The sequence below is a fragment of the Candoia aspera genome, chromosome 6 (assembly GCF_035149785.1).
Source record: "Candoia aspera isolate rCanAsp1 chromosome 6, rCanAsp1.hap2, whole genome shotgun sequence".
In the NCBI taxonomy this organism is placed as follows: domain Eukaryota; kingdom Metazoa; phylum Chordata; class Lepidosauria; order Squamata; family Boidae; genus Candoia; species Candoia aspera.
Genome location: NC_086158.1, coordinates 47325492 through 47347701, shown reverse-complemented (window position 1 = coordinate 47347701; position 22210 = coordinate 47325492). Strand labels below are relative to the sequence as shown.

The window sequence follows — 22210 nt, the reverse complement described above, 5'->3', positions numbered from 1 at the left end:
TTTTTCTGACAAAGGAAATAGATTAAATTTCTTGTCTGCAAGCTAGGAAACTTTTGTGAAAATACCTATTTATCAATGCTCTGATTCATGCACAGTGCCAGGCCATAGAGTGGTTTGTTTAGTGTGATGCATTAACCTTGCATTTATGGCACAACAGATCCCTATGGCTTATTCAACAAAGAGTAATTTAAAAATCCTGGCTTGGGATTACATGCAGTACCTCTTGAAAAGTGCACCTTCTATTTTTAGCAACTGAGAAAAACAATTCAACATAGCTCAAAAACAGGGCAGGCTGAATAAGCCCTTATTGCTTCATTTAGACATGTTCAGTTTTGTCAGTGCAGCACAGGAGAACCAGCAGTGCCAGCCTAGTTATGTGTCACCTATTGGATACTACTGTATGTCCATTATAGTGCTCACTGCTATGCAGGCACAATAGAACAGATTATTTAAACTAGGGCTTCGCTGTAAATACAATATAATTTTTTCTGGCCTTACCTGTCATGAGCACTGATGGTGAGCAGGAGGGGGGCCCTATCCAGGGGGGAAAATGCATGCGTAGTAGTGAGGAGTTGAGCAGCCATTTAAAGAGACAGAGAACAGACCCGCCTTGACTTTTGGGGTTTATCTGTCTGGGTTTTCCCATGCTTCTTCAGTTTGTTAGGATTTTCTGTCTAATGTAGCAGTAATAAAACACTAGAGACCTATTCCTCATCTCAGCGTGGTTCCTGACTGTTAGGATATCAATCCTAACAAACTTCTACTCCCATTGAAAGAGGGAGGAAAGAAAAAAAAAAGAGGACATTTGGGAAAATGTCTTCGGAAAACCAGGAAATTCGGCAAGCCATCCAACAACTGGCAGCAGCCTTGCAACAACACCAGCAACAAGTAGATCTCCAGATCAACACATTACAAGCAGCCATGCTACAGCAGTTACAACAACCAGCTCCGATGAACCCACAACCGGTGCCAGCAGCAGCAGCAGCAGCAGCAGCAGCAGCAACTCCGCCAGTAGTCTTGAGATCCCAGGGCAGTCTACCAGAGAAGTCTGGAGGAGAAGCAGGACAGTTGAGAACCTTTCTCACACAGTGCACAATGTTTTTCGACAGCAGACCAGCAGAGTTCCCAACAGACCGAACCAGAGTCACCTTCATTTTAAGTCTGCTAAAGGGCCCAGCAGCCAAATGGGCTATTCCCATGGTGGAGAACAACAACCCAATTCTCAATGACTACCAGAATTTTCTGGCAGGGTTCCGAGCACACTTTGACGACCCAATCAGAGAGGTCACTGCCAGCCAGGAAATTCGGAAGCTCAAGCAAGGCAACAAGAGGGTGGGAATTTACATTGCTGATTTCAAGCTGTTAGCAGGAGATCTGGACTGGAATGAGAGTGCTTTGAAAGACCAATTCAAACGGGCTGGATGAAGAAATTAAAAATGAATTAGTGCACCAGGGAACACCAGCTACTTTAGAAGGTTTATATCAGCTGTCTGTGGTCATAGACGCCAGGCTAGAAGAGCTCAGACAGATGCAGCCGGGGAGAGGCAGGGGCTTCAGAGCGCTTCCAGGATTTCCAGCTCTCTCTGCAGCATCTCTCTACTCAGGACCAGAGGAGCCGATGCAGATTGGGACGAGCAGGAGGCTTACTTCCAAGGCTAAGAGACAGAGAAGGAGAAAGAGGGCCCTCTGTTTCTACTGCAGAGTCCCGGGGCATATGGTGAGAGCTTGCCCAGCGAGAAGCCAAGCAAATTCCATAAGAGCCCCAGGGCAAGCAGCAGAACCAAGAGCCACCTCCACCTCGACTTCCAACCAGGGAAACTCCGTCGGTCTCCCTCCACAGAGCTCAGCAGGGAAACAATCAATCAATCAAGAAGGGCTCATTCCGAGGATTCCAGGCAATCCTTTTACTACTTACCAGTCATATTGCACGTAAACCCAGAGCACCAGGTCAAGCTAGAGGCCCTCATGGATTCCGGAGCTTCCACCAATTTTATTGATGTACAGACTGTACAAGACCTCAACATCCCAACCATAGAATTGCCACGTCCCATAGAAGTTGAGACCATTGACGGCCAGCCCCTCAAGGCAGGGCCAATTAGAAGCTTCACAGAACCTTTGCAACTAACAACGGGAGACCACACTGAGTGGATCCAACTTTATGTTACTGCATCACTTAATGTGCCTATAGTCCTGGGCACACCTTGGCTGAAGATCCACAACCCACTGTTGAACTGGACTACAGGAGCAATCTCCTTCCCAGCTAATGAATGCCAGCACCACAAGATTCAAGCCGCTCTTCTCTCTCCAGCAACCAACGCAGCCACAGAAGCAGGGGGGGGTCCGGTTGCCAGCCAAGTATGCAGATTTTGCAGACGTTTTCAGTGAACAAGAGGCCACAGCACTACCCCCCCATAGGGACTGTGATTGCACCATTGAGTTGATACCAGGAGCCAAGATTCCAGCAAGGAAACAATATCCCATGTCCCCCAAGGAACTAGCCACCTTAAAAGATTACTTGGATTCTAATCTCCAAAAGGGTTTCATCCGACCATCTACTTCCCCAGCATCTGCTCCTACATTCTTCGTACCAAAGAAGCCTGACCCGTTGGCACCAGCAGCTCAGGAGGCACCCATGAGAGTGGTTCATGATTTCAGCTCCCTCAATAAGGTCACGGTCAAAGAAAATTACCCACTCCCCTTAATAACTGATCTGCTGGATCGCTTACAGAAAGCACGCATTTTTACTAGGTTGGACCTCAGGAATGCGTACAATCTGATCCGGATGAAAGAGAGGCATGAATATCTGACTGCCTTCGATACCAGGTTTGGTAAATTTGAGTACCTTGTTTTGCCCTTTGGTGTCCTAACAGCCAGGAACCACGCTGAGACAAGGAATAGGTCTCTAGTGTTTTATTACTGCTACTGTCATGAGTACTGATGGTGAGCAGGAGGGGGCCCCTATCCAGGGGGGAAAAAGCATGCGTAGTACTGAGGAGTTGAGCAGCCATTAAAAGAGACAGAGAACAGACCTGCCTTGGCTTTTGGGGTTTATCTGTCTGGGCTTTCCCACGCTTCTTCAGTTTGTTAGGATTTTCTGTCTAATGTAGCAGTAATAAAACACTAGAGACCTATTCCTCGTCTCAGCATGGTTCCTGACTGTTAGGACATTACTGATCATTATCACATTGTATGTGCAGGTGTCTGTTGGACCATCATATTTATTACATGGTCTCTCATTAGATGAAATTACACAGTAAAGACTACATTAAAGTTTTTGTTTTCTGTTTTTAAGAATAGCACTAAAGCACATATTGAGGAAACTAAATGGATGCAAAAAGTATGTGAAAAATAACATCAAAAAAGTTAAGAAAAAGAAAAATTTGTATCTTAATGGCAAATTTTTACACTTTGGCTTTTAATATTAATAAAATTGAAGAATATAAGAAAATTAGCACTGACACAGAATAGAAAATAGAATAGAAAATAGAAAAAAATAACCAAGAATAAGATAACTGTGAAGCAATAATCAACAAGAACCAACTTTCAGTTATTTTACCATTAAATTTGAAATTTATAGATGTACAGATATTTTCTTGTGTCCAATAGTAATAAAGCATAAAATAACTTTCTACAGTAGAAATAATTGGGTTCTTTAAAAAAAATCTCAAATAATAGACTATTAAACATCAAATAATATCCAATGACCAAATGACATTTAAACCAGATTTTTTTAAAATAGTAGAAAACATATTTGTATTATATATAACATAGTTTTTAAAAAATAAAGCATAAAACTGGGGTGAGGGGAAGAGCCACCTAAAATGAGCAAACCAATAAACAGAAATTATATCTCCATCTGCAGAACCAGTCTGGAATCTATAGCTCAGTCTTGCAAAACCAGCTAAGGAAGTTGAGAGTTGGGGAAGCCTAATACAATCTAAAGTAGTGTTTCTCAACCTTGGGAACTTCAAGGTGTGTGGACTTCAACTCCCAGAATTCCCCAGCCAGCCATGCTGGCTGGGGAATTCTGGGAGTTGAAGTCCACACATCTTAAAGTTCCCAAGATTGAGAAACACTGATCTAAAGAGCAATGAAATAGGCTCTTTAGAATTTGATCCCTTTGTTTGTATAACAGGAAGGATAAAGTAGGTCACAATAAATTTCTGCCCTAATGGCAGAAGCTAGGAGTATGAGAGCAAAATATCTCAGTTGCATTAAGGGAAAAAGTTGCTTCTGATCATCTTATTTGGGAGAAAAAAAACATACCTCAAATCTTTTACATCACAGACTCCTGTGAGTCTGCACAGAATCTGCAGAGTAGTCACAACTGCTTTGGGAGGAGGAGGAGAAGGTATGGATAAAAAAATTACTTAGCCAGTTGAAAATCATCACTGCTTTGCTGTGCAGGTGATATTATACTATTTTGCTGCTTTAAAATTAATTCCAGAATCAAAGAATGAATACACCCTCACCACAGTCACAATTTTTTTTAAGTGAGGGGACAAATCTAAAGAGGACCTCATCACCAAAATGCAATTTCTATGCACATTTTAACATTAGAAACTAGAGTACTTGCAGAATTTAAATGCATTTGCAACTGCCTTATTCAAAAGAACTGAGAATCAAGTCTAAAACCTACAAATAGCATCTACTTATTCTATCTTCTTTGTTTGCAACATTAAAAATACACACAACCAGAATCTGTTAATTCACAAAAATTACAGATGAAAAAAAAATCTCATTCAGATCACTCTAAGGAGTTAGTTGTTACTGTGGTGGTAGCAGCAATTAGATTACCAATGTAGAATGAAAAGAACTGATGCAAGCATTGTTTGGCCTAATACCCAAATTAGCATCTCATACTATTATGAGAGCTATCCTCTACAATTAAATGTTCCAAAAATAAATTGCTATGTACCTTTAACGGCTGCTTCCCCATTGCCAAAGAGTTAATCAATTATTGTAAATAAATGTCAATGAAACTAGAGAGGAAATAGTAGCTAGACTGTTTTTTGAACATTTCTCCTGCAAACATCCTTCATTTTCCTTTGACTCCATATTCTAGGAACTTTTCCATGCAAAGGTTCTGTTCCCTGGCTTGAACTTGGCAAAAGCTATACAGACACTCAGCACCCTTTATTGTATACAAGGACAAATCCACTTTAAACAGTTGATTGCCCTCTGTCAACATGAACACTGTTCTTACACCCACAACAGTTAATTATTGTTTCTTTTTATGCCTTTTCCTTGACTTAACTATTGTAATACTTAGCCTTGTGCTTTTCATCTTTGGAGCTAGGCTAAGCTAAGCAATTAGTAGTTGTTGACATAACCAATATTTCCGCGCTAAGAAACTCTAGCTCTACATTCTCCTCCTCTCAATTCTCTACCCACTTCCCCTCTATGTGTCTAGAAGGAACAAAACTCCACTCCCTTTCCTCTGGTCTCAGAGGGGAAGGTAGGGGAGATATTTTTTCCCACACTTTTCTTCTCCATAGAGATTGGCTCCTCTTCCTCCAAAATCAGAGCAACAAGAATTGTTGGCACACTTCCCCTCCCCTCCACCAAGATGCCGGATGGTGCAGTTTCCTTCAGTCTCTCTCTGCTACTCTCTCCTTGGTCATCTGTCTGTCTTACTCTCCCCACCCCACTAAATCCATGATCTTCCCAGGTCAGAGTCACTGGCAGCTGTAGAAACATTACCATGTGACCAGATGGCTTTGGATTCCAAAGGTACTGTAACTGGAAACAGTGACAGTGGAAAGCTTACATGCATACCATTCACTGCCTCCCAGCAACATTTAGCATTGAGATAGTCCTTTCCAGTAAATCAGTTTTTCAAGCCCAGTCCTCCTGTGCTGAGTCCAGAATGCATTTTATCTCAAGTTCTTCCTTGCCATCCCTCAGGATAAGAAATGGTGGCAGATTCAAGATGTGTTTAGGGGAATGAAACAATGGAAAACCAAGTGTATTTTTAGCATGACCAAAAGCTGCAATCAAAGAGTTGCTTATGTTACAGTGGGGAATGGTCCAATAAACTTGGCATCTAGCTTGGCTGGGAGCATACGGTACATAAACACATGAAATAAATATAAAAATGATAGTGTAAACAGAAGAAAGCCAGATGTGATCCCCTGGGGGAGGAGGGGGGTTTCTGGAATGATGGTGGTCAGCAGAGCACAAGCAGGTGGATTTGGAGTGATCTAACTGCTCTTTAAGGAGGTGTTGAGCCATAAATGTATCCTTCAATATGTCTCCTAGTCTATGACCATAATATTGATTTGATCTGATCTGATCTGATCTGATCTCCAATGTGGAAGAACTGATATTGGCAAAGTGGAAAAAAGTGACAGTATTAACCACTGTTGGCCTAAAAGAGTAACAGCTGAATTCATTCAGCAAACTCTGTCACAGAAAAAAAGTTCTAACCAATTGTCTTGCTGGTTAACATAGCAACAACTGTATTGCTCTGAGGTGTTGTTTGTCCTTCCTTCCTGGAAAGATAAATGTACGGCTCAGCACCTCCTTAAAAAGCAGCTAGAGCACTCAAATGTTGTTGTTAGTTGCCGTCGAGTCATTTACGACTCATGGCGACCCTATGTATAACAGAACAAAATGCTGTTCCGTCTTGCGCCATATATCTGACTGTTCCAATGTTTGCATCCATTGTTGCGGTGACTATATCAATCCATCACATTGAAGGTCTTCCTCTTTTCCGCTGGCCCTCGACTTTACCAAACATGATGTCCTCATCATATTTGATCATGATCACTCAGAGGCCACCTACAAATACTTTGCTAAGCATCACCTTCTGGAAAGTGTCAATGTATTAATCAGTGTTGACTTTGATCTGAGAGTATCTTTACAGTATAACACAGTATCACATGACCCCTATGAAAAGAGTCACATAAATTATTATGTTCCAAGTAGGAACACTTTTAAGCAAATTGGCAATACTGGTTACTGTTTAAAAAAAAAACCTCTCAAACTACTAGCCAAGATACTCTGTGATAAGGAAAAACATGTAGCCATTTAAATCTTCACATTTAAAAATACAGAAAATAAACCTAATGTTACATGCTTACAATGTTATCTTCCATCCACCACAACCTTAGTTGAGAAATCTTAAAATGTGACTTGTTATAACAAAAAAAGTTTTCTGAAGATGAAAGAGCATAGAGTTAAAGAAAATTTCTGCAGTTCTTTTCTTTTCCCTTCTTACCGTATGTTGACCAATGCATGGGTCACCTTGCTGGCTGGCTCCTTCCACTGGCCGGCATTACTAGAAAGCCTCAGAACTGAAAGAAAGAAAAAAATATTTTGGGATACCTATTTGACTGCAGCTCAACTCTTTCCAACTTTTGTGTGGCTTGGGACTGCATTTCCTTTTCCCCCTGCCTTTTTTTTTTCTTAACCAGCTAAGCATTTACTGGGACAGGGTAATATGATACATGTTATTATTGCAGGAGATGGGGACAGGGCGTTCAGGCCTGGGAAATTGGATGGGGAGAGACCTGGCATTTAAAAGTAATGGCAATAGGTGCCTTAAGGCCACTGTATTTTTCCTATGTTTCCTGCTCAAACACAGCAGAAAATTGTACTGTTGTGTTTGATAGCTTTGCTGGCAAATTTCAGCAGCACAGTCTTGGGAACTTCAGGAGCAGTAAAAAAAAAATGTAATGCTCAGGTACCATGTGCATTTTGTGTATTGTCCATCCCCAATATGAATAAATACATTCTTAGAAAAACACTTAGGAAACATACAAATCTCATCTCTTTCCAAATATGCCCAGACACATAAACACAATGCATGCTTTCTATGCTACAGGCAGCAGACCAGCTTGCTGAAAATATGAATTATTAAACTAATTTTTAAACTATTATCTCCTTAATGATCAACATTAGAGGAACCATATTTCTTCTTTAAACTGGCATGCAGTTTCCTTGAAAGACAGGAAATAGGAAGCTGGGCTCCAAAACCACAGAAACTTTAATTTCACTATGCTGTTGCCTTACTGGTTAATATTCCAATACAACGACTTGTAAGTTGACTTAGAATTGTCAGTGAACTGAGGAACAGTGGAAGTAAAGAGGTAGTAGTAGAAGGAGAAGTAACAATACAGACAGGAGGATTGGCACCTGAAAATACAGTAAGGAATCAAGGAGTACAGTTGAAGCTAGAACTCAACTATCCTCTCCTTACCACTGAGGAATTCTGCTTTCGTGCGCATGAGCATGAATGGGGGGATAGAGTTGTACATCAGAGAATTATGGGTTATAAAGAAGAGAAAGAGAAATGAATTTATCACCCATTTATAGCTCTGGCTCTCCATAAAGTAATCCAGTTCTCCAATTACAGAAAAATTGCCCACCATTCCCCTATAGCAATAGTAAATGCATTACTCTACACCTCCACTCCCTCACCCAAAAACATTACTTCCAGATAGCATTATTTTTCTGCCTTTCAACATTTACACAAGCTGTTTTCTGACTGCATTTCTTTGAAGTCTTGACCTGGTTTCATGACGTGCTCTACATTCTTTGGAGTAGATTTCTTGCAGAGCTTTCGTCAGTACAAGATGAAAGCACAACTTCCTGTTTTCACTTCCTATTTACAGTGATGTTTCCCTGCAGCTGAACGGTTTTGGGAGCTTTGCTTGCTCTCTAATCTGAGACTATGGCACAGTTTCCCAACTGGGAGCATTTTGCACACACCAAGCTGGCTCATTCTAAATGAACATGGTGTCTTCTTGCTACTGTTTAAATATTATATGTCAGGAAACAGCAGCAAGCACATTTTCACATACAGCAGGCATATTAGTATGTCAGGTGATCATCTGACCCCTTAACTGTTTTATTCATACTGTACTGTATTATTTGTTATTATTTTTTATAAGCTTAAGAAAGAGCCATTTTTAAACATCTCTTTACCCTGGAACATCCATTCAAATACGGCTTATTTCACACTCATATATTAAAGGCTAATTAAGATTATACGACAAGCATAGGTATGAACAGCAGTCATACATTATTATTTGCTCTTAGCCACAATTATACAAATGTTACATTAACATAAAAGTCACCTAACGCTACTTACCCATGGAATATAGGTTATCAAAATTCTGGTGCATTCTGATGATTTCATAATAAAGCTCATCGTAGCTGCTAGGAGTTGGAAGAAAGGTATCTCCATAAGTGATGAACATATTAAACAGGTTTATCACCTTAAAAAAAAGATTATAGGCATTACTGAATAAAAATATATTAACTTTATTATTTTTAATCCAAACAGTAAGAGGAATTCTCTGGGCAGCGTAGAAGGTTATTAAATAAATAAAAATACTAACATATGAAAAACAACGTATCCAAACATTAAAAGCACCGAAGCTATCACTTATACGCTTTTATACATAAAAGGTGTTTGTTCAAAGTTTATCTTTTCTTTCCCTGACAAATTCAGCAGTATCTGAATGTTATTAAGAGACTGAAAACTGCAGTCACCCATGACAGCAGTGAGAGCAAATATCATTCACCAAAAAGGCAAATTTGCATGGCAGTGTGCACCAGCTTAGATGTAAAATGAGGTCACTAAAAAAAAAATCAGGGGAGCTGCTTCTATATACTCAAGGGTCTCTTGAGGGCCCATAAATATGTAAAAGTATGAATCAAAAGGCAAAATTTAAGAAATTTCAAAATGTCAAGAAAAATATTTAAGAGCAGTTGTATCCATATCGTCAACTGTGTGGGAAACAAATTGAAAGGAAGGGAATACGTTTATTCAACTCTCTAATTTTCTCTGGACACCAGGACCACACATGGCCCCTAAGCTTTTGAAACCCCCTCAGTGCAGAATTGCTGTACATTAGTGGCTATTTTCTACCATTTTAACCCTAGTAAGCACCTTAGAAGAGGAAGATTTGCAGCTTAAAGATATCTGCTGTGAAATAAATAGAAGCAATAAATAGAAATAATTCAAGGAAAAGAAGAAGTAAAATGACATTCCCCAATTTACTACTATCCAAAAAGTACCTCCTTGGCTGCACAGCTATGAAACATTTGGATTTTCAGGCTAGCAATCAACATTTTAAAGGAAAATCACTGCAAGGAAGCTCTATCCTCATTTCCAAGCCCCAAACAGAACTCCAAAGTTTTGTTTCCAGCCTGCCTAAAGCCACGAAGATCCTTCCTATTAAAAAATGAAGATGCACTGGAACTTTTCTTTTCTTTTTGCAGGTTCCAATTGTGACACATAAAGTAAACACACCCTTGGGCACTTGACAACCGGTTTGCATTTATGACCATCACAGCATCCTGTGGTCACATGATAACCATTTCTTACCTTCCTGGCCAGCTTCTGGCAAGCAAAATCAATGGGGAACTGTGTGATTTGCTTAACAACCACTTGGTTCACTTAATGCCCACGGTGATTTGCTTAACAACCACCACAAAAAAGATAGTAAAATAGGGTCAGATTCGCTTAATGACTGCTTCTCTTAGCAACTGAAATTCCAGACCCAATTATGGTCGTTAAGCGAGGACTACCTGTAGATATTAAAAACATTTCTGTTTCATCTACATTTCTACAGGATAATTTATCCAAATAAAAGACATTCCAAAAAGTATCTATTTTCCCACCATGGATGCAATTCTGTCTCTGGGCCTTTGGCAAGGATAACTGATGCCCCTTTCTTCCTTTTTTTTTTTTAAGGTTTTTTATCCCACCTTTATTATTTTTATAAATAACTCAAGGTGGCAAACAGACCTAATACTCCCTCCTCCTATTTTCCCCACAACAACAACCCTGTGAGGTAGGTTGGGCTGAGAGAGAGGGACTGGCCCAAGGTCACCCAACTGGCTTTCATGCCTAAGGTGGGACTAGAACTCACAGCCTCCTGGTCTCTAGCCCATTGCCTTAACCACTAGACCAAACTGTTCCCCTCTGGGTTTATTATTTATTTATTTATTTATTTATTTATTTGCCATTACTGTTCTTTTGTCTTCTGCTGTTTTTGTGTTTTTTTCTATTGTAGTTTGTTTTTAAATGTTTTAACAATTGTGAACTGTCCAGAGTCACTGGGAGTAAGGCAGCATATAAATTTAATTATTGTTGTTGTTGTTATTCATTGTCCTTAAACCATCTACATGGGACACATGTAAATATTATAATAGAGAATACAAATTACTAAACTAAACTAAACCAAAATATAAAATAATATTCTTGACCTGGTTTTGCCCAGGGTTTGTTTGTATGGATGTATGGATGTGATTTATTAGCCTCCTCATTCCAAAGCCTCTGTACATTATACAAAGTCAAATACATTACAAAGAGCAATATAATAAAAATAAAAGTGTAAGCAATAATAAACAAGAATGGCATGGTTCTTCCTCTAGCTGCTAATCAATAAAGGCCTTCCAGAAATCTAGGTTTTTAGCTATTTTCAAGTAAGCCATAGAAGTGGGGGCCATTCTTGCCTCAGGGGTAAACTGTTCCAAGGGAGGGAAGCAGCCACTGAGAATGCCCACTTTGTTCCCCATCCCGCCATACTTCCTGATAGGGAAGAATTCCTATTCATCACGGAGAATTTACTTGGGATAGGTGGTCTCTAGGGTACCCAGGCTCTGAGCCATAGACAGCTTTATAGGTAATAAAGCTCCTTGAGAACATTTGGAAACAGATCAGTAACCAAAGCAGCTCCATCAGCAGTGGTGTTACATAACAATATACTGTGATTGCAGCATTTAAAATTTTCAGGTCATCTTCAAGGGCAGCCCCATATAAAGCAAATTGCAATAATTCAGGTACAAAGAGATAAGGATTTAAGTAACCTTCTCCAGAGGGTCTCCATAGCTACTCACCATCAGAGCCAAGGTAAAGATGTTGTGTTTTGCCAGCAAAACAGTTTCATTGGACATGAGGAACTTCAAAAGATTAATCAGAGCTGAAGGAAGAATTTAGAGATAAATTGAATACAGTTTTATTTTCATAAAGCCAATACTTGCCCAAAATGTAAATAAGAAACTAAAGTTTATTAATTAGAGACCTATCCTTCACTGGTAAGAAAACTTCAGTTTTAGAGATAGTTTGTCCTAGATTTATCCTACTTGCACATTTTTATGTTAAATTAACTTGTCAGTCATCAATAATAAAAGGGAATTTTTTCCCTTACTGATCACCTTAAGTAGGAACAAGAGTATGAGGAATGAATTGTTTTCAGCACAAAAACCAACAAATCAATATTAGATGTCACTTTTGCTGATGGTACACAAGGCAGAACCAAGTCTGCAGCAGCTTGACTAGTTTCATTTAGCGTATTATATTTGCTTGAATACAATATATGTTATGTCAAGTTACTTAGGACAGGGCAAATCACTTTGGACTCAGAAACTCAGAAACACTACCTGAAGACCAAAGTGCATTACACCCTTGATTATGCATCTTATTTTAAATCTATTATCAGCTAAACAGAGTAACCATGGTGGTAAAAGCTGGGATCACAAATAGTTTATGAGGCAAGAATGTATATCTGACGTTATTACAACCACAAAATAACAGTAGAAAGTAATTTTCATACAAAGGCATTTATATTTTACTTGAAGTTTATCTTGTATATAAAAGACTCCACTTCTGAATATGTGAACTGTAAGAATTAACATCATTTTCAGTACTTAACAAGGAAATTGTTAAGCACACATTTCATAGCCAGGAAGTTAAAATCATCCAGTTTAAGTCCATTTAGAAAATTGGAGAGCACAGAGTTCACCCTTGTTATGGAGCAATATTGATACAATTAATACATGAGATGCATTGTTGGGTACATGGAACTATCATAAACTATAGGAGGAACACATAGAGCTTGACCAAACCTGAGAAAGCATCCAAGTTTGAGCAGAAAGTAACCTTTCTGAAAATCTTCAATGATTGTTTCCTACCTAACTAATGATCACCTTGATTAAAAAGTCATGCTAAAATGATCAGTTTATATGCAGACATGACTAATGAAAGGAGTCATGCCAGACTGACCAGGAAGAATCCTATTTCAGATCAGCACTACTGTATCAAAGATGGGCACACACTGGCTAGGAGGACATGAAAAATGAGACCCACCCAAAACACATTCCACCGATAATATTCTGGAGGTTGGAAGAAAACAAGTCTGAACATCTCCCTTCCAAAACAGGAAGTAAAATTGTAATAATGGTTGGGTTTGGCTAAATTGGAAATTGCCAATCAGAGTCCAACATGCTGTTCTGCTGAATAGTATGAGAAGAGGAATAAGATCTCATTAATTCATCCCCTCACTCAACCTTCTCTCCAACAACATACTTTAACTACTAACATATTTCCATCAATGTTCTTTCAATGGGAGGGAGCTTGTTTGGCTATCAATGCTTCTTAAACTTGCACCTAAACTTATGAACCTTGCTACTTGAATCATTCTTGAGTAGGAACAGTTACAAACAAAATTCAGGATTACAAGTTGTGTCTGCTAGTTTGAGCGATGCACATGACGTATGAGTGAGAGCTGGTACAGCAGTCCTTATAAGGATAAATGAGACCAAAGTATCTTTAAGCTCTGGCTGTTAGTATTCCAGTATAAATCAAACATAATAAACTGAGTTGGAGGGGGAAGGATATGGATTATTTACTGCAGTTTTGCTCAGATATCAGTGGCAGCTTGCTTGTCCTATCTCTGCAGTGTAATGATCAACAGCAGATATGGTCTTGTGACTCATCCCTCTAGTGGCAAATTATGTTTGCCCAAGCACTATGGGAAGAGGAATACTATATAGATGGAGGGACTGAATGGATGAAGTGTGATGAGTTGAAATAATTCTATTCCATTTGTCAGTCTGAGCTGACTTTCACCCTTTCTTGTATTACTTTACACTAACCTAAGCATGCAGCCTCCCTGTGAAAGTGAAAGGTCTCCTGTGCAAGCACTGAGTCACGTCTGACCCTTTGGGGGGACGCCACTTTCGCGATGTTTTTTTGGCAGACTATATGGGACGCGGTGGCGCTGCGGGTTAAACCGCTGAGCTGTCGATCGGAAGGTCGGCGGTTCGAAACCGCGCGGCGGGGTGAGCTCCCGTTGCTCGTCCCAGCTTCTGCACACCAAGCAGTTCGAAAACATGCAAATGTGAGTAGATTAATTGGTACCGCTACGGCGGGAAGGTAACGGCGTTCCGTGAGTCATACTGGCCACATGACCCGGAAGTGTCCTATGGACAACGCCGGCTCCAAGGCTTTGAAACGGAGATGAGCACCGCCCCCTAGAGTCGGACACGACTGGACTTTACGTCAAGGGAAACCTTTACCTTTACCTATAGCGGGGTGGTTTGCCATTGCCTTCCCCAGTCGTCACCTTCCCCAGCAAGCTGGGTGCTCATTTTACCGACCTCGGAAGGATGGAAGGCTGAGTCGACCTGAGCCGGCTACCCGAGAGAGAATCCAGCTTCTGCTGGGATTGAACTCAGGCCGTGGGGAGAGTTTTTGGTTGCGATGCTACCGCCTACCACTCTGTGCCACAGACATTTTTCTAGAAGAGCCTCCCTAGAACACATACAATAGAGCACGTTTTTACTAGTTCAACCAATTAGGACATAGTTGCCTCTCTATATGCTCCTCTGAGAAAGCTATGTGTCAGCTGTGATAATCTCTAGACAGTTTTACCAGACTTGAGAAGCACTTCAAAGGGGAAATTGTACTGGAAATTTGAATCAATAAACTCATGCAACTGTTTTTTAAACATATTCTGTTTTGTGGCTGATGTGCCCATGGGGAACAGAGAGCTAAATTGGCTTAAAGTTAGCCAGCTCAACTCATATAATTAAATTGTTAATTATTTTAACCAGGGGCAAAGGATTGGATACTTTAACAGCATGGCTGCAATGTACTGTCTCTTTAAACTTGTGAATAATCTTGACTTAGCAAACATGAGAATATAAATTAACTTTTTGGCTTCTGTCAAGGAGTTCATTTGTGGCTCACTGTTTATGTTTGCTGTGTGGGGTTTTTTGCTTGTTTTTATTTTTGTTTAAGAATAAATGCTTTCTTCTGGAAGATTTGGATACTTTGGGACCTATTTTGTGTTGTTGGTCAGAAACATCATAATGGCTAGATTAAAAAAAAAACTCAGTATGTGCACGGCACAGAAAAAATATATTCATTATACATGCATATTTAGCTATTCAGAATTTATTTTAGCCAGTGATCATTAATAACTGGAAGTATGAAAGAAGACGAGAGAAATAAGAAACAACTAGCCACAGTAGTGACAGTTGTTGGTGTCCTCTGAGCTTGCAAAAGTATCTAACATACTGAAAGGCAATCAAAAGTGATTTGAAAAGGCAGTGGGAGGATTAGATACTGCTGTAGATCAGGTAATCATATAACTAACAGACAAAGAAAATATTAGTAAGTCATCTTAATTCAAAACATCATTTAAGTAAACATAACCAAGAAGAAAGGTACAACTGTGATAACTGACAGAGTTTGGAAAATCACTAGCAAACACCACAACGCTTCATTCTCACATGTACAGAACAAAATATCACCCTCTGAGCATAGTGTGTTCACAGCAGCATTAATCTGCACAGACAGATAGAGGATATTAATTTGCCACTCAGAGCACTATGCTCTTCTCATCAATATGTCCAGTCTGATTTAAATACTTAGGATCATGGACAAGACTTTAATGCCATATTGATTGAGGTCAAAATAGACTTCTGCTCACATTGTGCTTAAAGACATCAGACTTCAAAGCAAAGCAGCAATTCTAAACAGGCTCTCCATATAGCAAAGATGCAGTTAAAACACGTTTCCAAGGTAACTAAGCTTCCATGGCAAATGTTGCCATCCTAGGCAATCGCTACTTGGGACTAAGACAGCTGCCCAGAGTCTCTGCACTAGCAGTTTATTGGGAACTTCTCCCGGTAGTAGATAATGTGTTTTATTCATCGGGTCAGCTTTAAAAATTCACTGTCAAATCTTTCAGCCAAAGACTTGGAATATTCTCCATATTCTACAGTCAATGGAAATGTACCTGCCTTTTACTAGGAAACATCTACCAAACACAGAAATTATGATCTACTGCATTATCCCAACAGCTTAAAATAATCTGGAGAAAGAGGTCTTTCCATTAACCAGAAGGTTTTACTTCCATCTCCAAAATCTCAAAGCACTTATAGTCCCTGCTTCTACAACATACTTTTATCTATCAACCTGCTTCCAGCAACTATCTAATAGGCAGAAATCACAGGCAGATAACAATTTGCTCTAATCCAGGAATGGAGAAGTTCTATCACATGAAACTTCTGGATATAATCCTTATTATGAAAGGACAATGCACCAAAGGGCTCCAAGGTCCTTGCTTTCTCCTGCATCCCCCAAAAATGCTCTTTTCCTTTTGCAACCTTCTTACAGAGGAGGGAAGGTACATGCTCAAAGTCTCTCCAGTGCCTTCAACCTCCTTGAAGCATACAGGGGGATAGAGGCACTGGGAACAGAACATAAGGAATAGAAGTGTATTTCTACAACAACTCTACAACAACTGATTAGTCTGGATTAAATTAAATTGCATCTGAAAGGAATTTCCTAATTTCTAAAGAGAAATGGCATCAGATTTTTTCCTCTATTCTTTGCTAAATCCACATGAATGGTGTCTTCAAATCTTAATTATGTTGGGACTATTCTGTAATAGAAGTTCAAAGGTATATATACCTATTCCTTAGAGTTCTCTGAGGTGCACCCCACTGCAGAGAGGTAGGATCTATTTCACCAGTCTATCAAAGGTGCCTGGTGGACCCAGTAGGGTTCCAGAGAGAGCTTGGGATTGTCTCTGAGGCTCTGGTACACAGTGCAACCAAGGCTATAATCACCACTTGGAATGAGAGGGCAACCATGGCCATGGATTGGATCGTGCCTGGTGGACTCTCTATGTGCATGGATCCTGGAGGGTCAATCAGTTATCAGAGAAACTCCAGGAGATGAAGCAACATAAGAAATGCCTAAAATGTTGCTGGAGGAAAATGAAGAGTGAACCTAATTGAGCACAGATAACAGCCGTCCTTAGACATTTCCTTGTGGCAATAAGGGCACCAAAATATACAATAGTTACTTTTCTGGCAAAAGTATGCTTTAAGCTGTTTAAGGTATCCTGGTCCCTCCTAGGTAAGTAGGGCTCAGGGGAAGATTTACAGGGCCATTGTGAGGACTATTTTGGCATCTGTCACATAAAGTGACTCAGATTCGCTCTGACTTGTACTACATGTCATATGGAGGTACCTGTGATTCAGTTTCTGCCCAGTTATCTGTGAGTCTATTAGTCCCGTTGAGTGGACTGGGTCCTTCGAGCTGTGAGTTCAGCTACTTCTGGATTAGATCCATGTCCCTCCTGGATGGTTAAGGCCTCCCAGAGGTGACATGTGGTTGAGGACATGACATACTTAATGCCTCCTTGCAGGAGGGTGTGATGCCTGAAGGAAGCAGTCATCCACCCTGTCCTCAAGAGGCCATTGCTGGACCCAATGGAATTGGACTATTTTCATCCATTCTCCAACCTTCCAGTTTTGGGGAAAGTTGTTGAAAAGGTGGATGGCCTGCAGTTTTAGAAGGTTCTGAAGGAAGTGAATTATATGGACCCCTTTCAGTCAGGATTCATACCTAGTTATAATACTGAAATAGCACTGATGGTCCTTGTCAATGACCTTTGATGGGTTTGAGATGGGGTTGTACATCCAACCTGGTCTTCCTTGACCTCTCAGCAGATTTCAATAGCATCAATCATGTTAATCCTTCTGGACCAGCACAGGGTACTGGGAGTGAGAGGTATAGTGTTCTGGTGGTTCTCCTCCTAGTGTTCCAGCAGATGGCCTTCACAGGTTACCATGCTGCCATCAAAGCTAATAAGCACTGATTCCCATGACTTCCATGAATTTGTCCAACTCTTTTCTGAAGCCAGCGAACATGGTAGCCAGCACTACATCTCATGCTAAAGCAAGACAAATTTATAGGAAGACAATGTGCCCACAGCAGAAAGCACTGGTATTTAGCTTAATTGTGCCAATTACATTTCTTACCTGATTTCCCTTTGCTGTGATAACTCCAATCAAAGGATAAAATATAAAATAGCTTGTTTTTCAGGATTTTTATTTTAAAAAAACAGATTGCTACAAACTTTGGACTAATTTACAGACAGGCACTTCCTCTGTTTAGCACAAAGGAACTTCCCTGTTCACAAGTATATACTACCTTTCAACACCCACCATTCAGGAAAGCAACACTGAGGTCTTGTCCCTTTCAATAAAATGTCCTGGGAAAAACAGTAATATTCTTTTGCCAGCTGCTATCCTTTCTAATTGTGCAATACCATCCTAAACTGAAATAAATCAACATCACATTTCTTAGTAGCATGAAGTTGCCATTTTGTTACATTATACTGATAAATGGTCAACACAAAATAAAAGTAAAAGTAGAGTAATTTATACAGCTTCTATATTCAAGACAGGTTATATTATACAGCAGAATGAAGGAGGATATACCCAAAGTATATCCTGCTTCTTTCTTCTAACCATCAGATCAAAATTTTAGGACTTACACTGGGGTAGTCAAATGCAGGTCAAATAGAAAGCTCTGCTTAAAATATTTAGTTAGAAATAAGCTAAAATTTGAACTGTAGTGAGCCTTGGGGGTAAAGCAAGCTAATACTATTATTAGGGTACTGAGTGCTATGTCTCATAATGCAACTTTATCAACTTCCTCACAAAATCCTGAGGAAAGATCTTCTGCTTGCTTCTTGAAAATCAGACTCCAGAGCTCTTATTCGTATAGATGTCCTACATCTTGATGTATGAAAATACAAGGTGGCAAAGCAGGAAGCTAGTCTCTGGAAAGTTTCTACCAAATCTATGCCTCAACACTCACATCATGTCAGCTCTTGCCTTAGGCAACACTCACCTATTGAAAAAAAAATGAAATCTTCCCAAATGTATTCTGCTCATGATTTATTAATAAACACTTCAGCTGAGAAGAGGCTGAGGGAAGAAAGACCATAGTGATTGACTGTGCAGGCTTTAAAAAATGATCCTAGATTTTTAAAATTCAGAAAAAAAAATTCCAAGCATAAGGCTATTTATTTTATCTTATCTTATTCAAAAAGGCAAGTGTTAGAAGGCACAAGACATGGAATAACAAAGAAGTTATAAGAAGGTAGTTCTGCCTGAATGTTAAGAAAAACAGCAGAAGCAGATCACAAATCCCCAAGGGAGGATTCCTGCACTGAACAGGAGGACTCAGAAATTAAATGGCTGCTTGCAACTCTATGATTCCATGAAAAAGTAAAAGACCAGTGAAAGGCCTATGAAATACAATGGGAGAAAGGTCAGACCTGAAATGTGTCACTAAGATTAGTTGCTTGAAGTGGTAGCATTTGTTTTGAGCTCTAGCCAAGTCAAGAGAAGGAAGCTAAAGCACAAGGAGCGAGCTGCCATGGACACCAGTGGGATTATTCCTGTAGAAGGACCATTTGGGTGCAATGAGAACCTATCTCTAGATATTTAAAGAGATATGCATAGAATCAGAAACCATCAACTTTAAATATTCCTAAAAATGTACTACGTTTTCTCCCTCTTTATGACAATTACTAAAAATTTGTGGTGTAGTTTTTAGTAAGAAACACATGAAAACTGAAAGTCCTAAAGTAGGCTTAAAATAGCTGGGGAGAGGTAGAGAAAACAAAAATAAAGATAAAACCCCAAAATTTTGTGAAAAGAAACACAAAAATCTAGGACCTATTCTTGCAATCCTTTGGCTTTGTCTAAACATGAAGTGCAGCTTCTAAAAATCTGCCCACTTCTGTCTAGATAGAAGTGGCAAGATCCCACAGATAACACAGTAATCCCATTAAACCAGATGACTGAGGTCATAGGGCATATATCTCCTAGAAATGTTCACTGAAGAGCACAACAACAAGCAGTAATCAAGGCTAATAGCTCTGAAAACTAAAAAGGTTAATTATGAAATCAAATTAATTAATTATAAGGAACAACTCTTTTTAGCATCATCTACCAGCAGGCTTCTATAGAAAAGGTCTCTATTTTAATCGTCTTCCAAGAAAAAGGAATATTTATTAGACAAAGTGGAAAAGGCTCAGAAGACCTACTTAAAAGTAACGAAGTTTTAGCTAGAAAGACAGACTTACAAGGCTAAAAGAAAGAGATACTCAGAAGGGAGGAAGCCTGAAAAATTTGACCAATATAAAATATGCTATTTTAGACTATTACAAAACAAAGATGAACTGACTGCTGTTCATAATTGCAGACAGAAATAAACGAAGTTCGAGGTTTTCACTTAAAAGGGTTTGACCACAGAGGTAAGATTTTTAATTGACAGGAATAGATTTGCTTTAATATTCTTCTAACTCTACATTCTTCACAGAAACTAGATAAAATAAAGCAAAATTATTCCTGTAATGCATATTGAATGGAAAGTCAAGCATAACATTGAGAACACCCAACATATCTCCACTATAACATCCTGAACAGGCAATGCTGTGAATTTTTGTTCAACTAGCTGAATAAAATGAGTACTAGAAACTCTTCTTTGTTTCTTAATAATGACAATCAGCCAGTGTTAGGTCATGCTAAAGCTAGAAAGGCAGCATAAAAATTGAACAAATAAAATCAATTTAACATGCTGATTAAGTTACAGTAACTATAAGTATTCACTTTTTTCTAACAAGGGAATTGTGAATGTCCTTAAAGCCCTAATAATGGCAGAGTTTTCTTATGTTTTCCAAAGTTAACATTCTAATGCCTGCATTAGAGCACCTTGTTAAGACCTTGTTAAGACAACCACTACTAAAAGGGAGAAAGTAGGAAGACTGCAGAAATAAATTAAACTAACAGTAGGGACGCGGTGGCGCTGCGGGTTAAACCACTGAGCTGCTGAGCTTGCCAATCGGAAGGTCGGCGGTTCGAATCCGCATGACGGGGTGAGCTCCCATTGCTAGTCCCAGCTCCTGCCAACCTAGCAGTTCGAAAACACATAAATGTGAGTAGATTAATAGATACCGATTCGGCGGGCAGGTAACAGCGTTCCGTGTAGTCATGCCGGCCACATGACCACGGAACTGTCTACGGACAAACACTGGCTCTTCGGCTTTGAAATAGAGATGAGCACCGCCCCCTAGAGTTGGACACAACTGGACTTAATGTCAAGGGAAACCTTTACCTTTACCTAAGGGAACAGTAGGGATTTGTTGGCTAACCAGGGTGCAAAAGCTAGCTCCACTGAACCCCAAATTGCTACATACGAGTTTTAAAACACACTGGCTGAGAGGGGATTATTTACAAATTGGGAATGATAAATAAGTATCAGCCATATCCTCCAGGGAGAAAATCAGAATATCAGCTTCTTTCTTATGAACAAGGGCATCACACCTTCCCAAGGCACCACAGATCCAGAGAGATGGCAGGCAATTAGGAAACGATACAGTTTACACTGGCAGACTGATTGTCAATCAATCAAGAAAGCAAAGGGATTTTGTCAAAGGTGAGCTGAGAAACTTATTTTAAAAAGACACATCCCAACATGTCCAATAAACTAAAGTGGAGCTTGGTCATATAACATCACAGGCAGGAAAAAGACACCTTTGTTATGGACTACCAGATAAGTGTAAGAAATGGGTATACATTGACTGCTGCATATAAAATGCAACTGAACCAGCAACCCCATAAATAATCTGGTATACTGGACTTCCATGAAGGCAATAAAACTAACTGAAGATCTGGTTTAATTGTACTTTTTATTACATGAAACATGCTAAATATCTGTCCTAACTACCAGGAAACACACTGAGACAATGAACTGGTCTCTAATATTTATTACTAGTACTTAACAAGAATCCTAACAAACTGAAGAAGCGTGGGAAAAACCCAGACATATAAACCCCAAGGGTTAAGGCGGTCCCGATCTGTGTCTCTTTGAATGGCTGAACAGTTCCTCAGTGCTACGCATGCGCTTGACAGTCTGGATGGGAGCCCCCTGCTCGCCATCCTTACTCATGACAATATCATGTTCTAGAATGCTTCAGACTATGTTGTCCATACCCTCTTTGGCTTTCTCTTGTTTCTATCTATCTTAGTCTGGCAAACTGCCAACCATGAAATCGTGCAAATGTGTGTTCCTGACAAATATTAGAACAGATTGGAA

At 39.6% G+C, this 22210-nt stretch overlaps 1 protein-coding gene across 3 annotated transcripts in view; it reads right to left on the bottom strand.

Annotated features, from left to right (window-relative positions):
* Positions 1-22210, bottom strand: part of ARMH3 (armadillo like helical domain containing 3) — a 137350-nt gene that overhangs the window by 70746 nt on the left and 44394 nt on the right. For all 3 annotated transcript variants that reach the window (XR_010068199.1, XM_063307038.1, XM_063307037.1), the window contains exons 21-23: positions 11857-11939; positions 9098-9224; positions 7223-7298 (exon numbers count right to left, since the gene is read on the bottom strand). Coding sequence is in view for 2 of the 3 variants with exons in the window: in XM_063307038.1 (XP_063163108.1) it covers positions 7223-7298; positions 9098-9224; positions 11857-11939 (286 nt within the window). In the remaining variant the exon portion in view is untranslated. The remainder of the gene's footprint in view (positions 1-7222; positions 7299-9097; positions 9225-11856; positions 11940-22210) is intronic.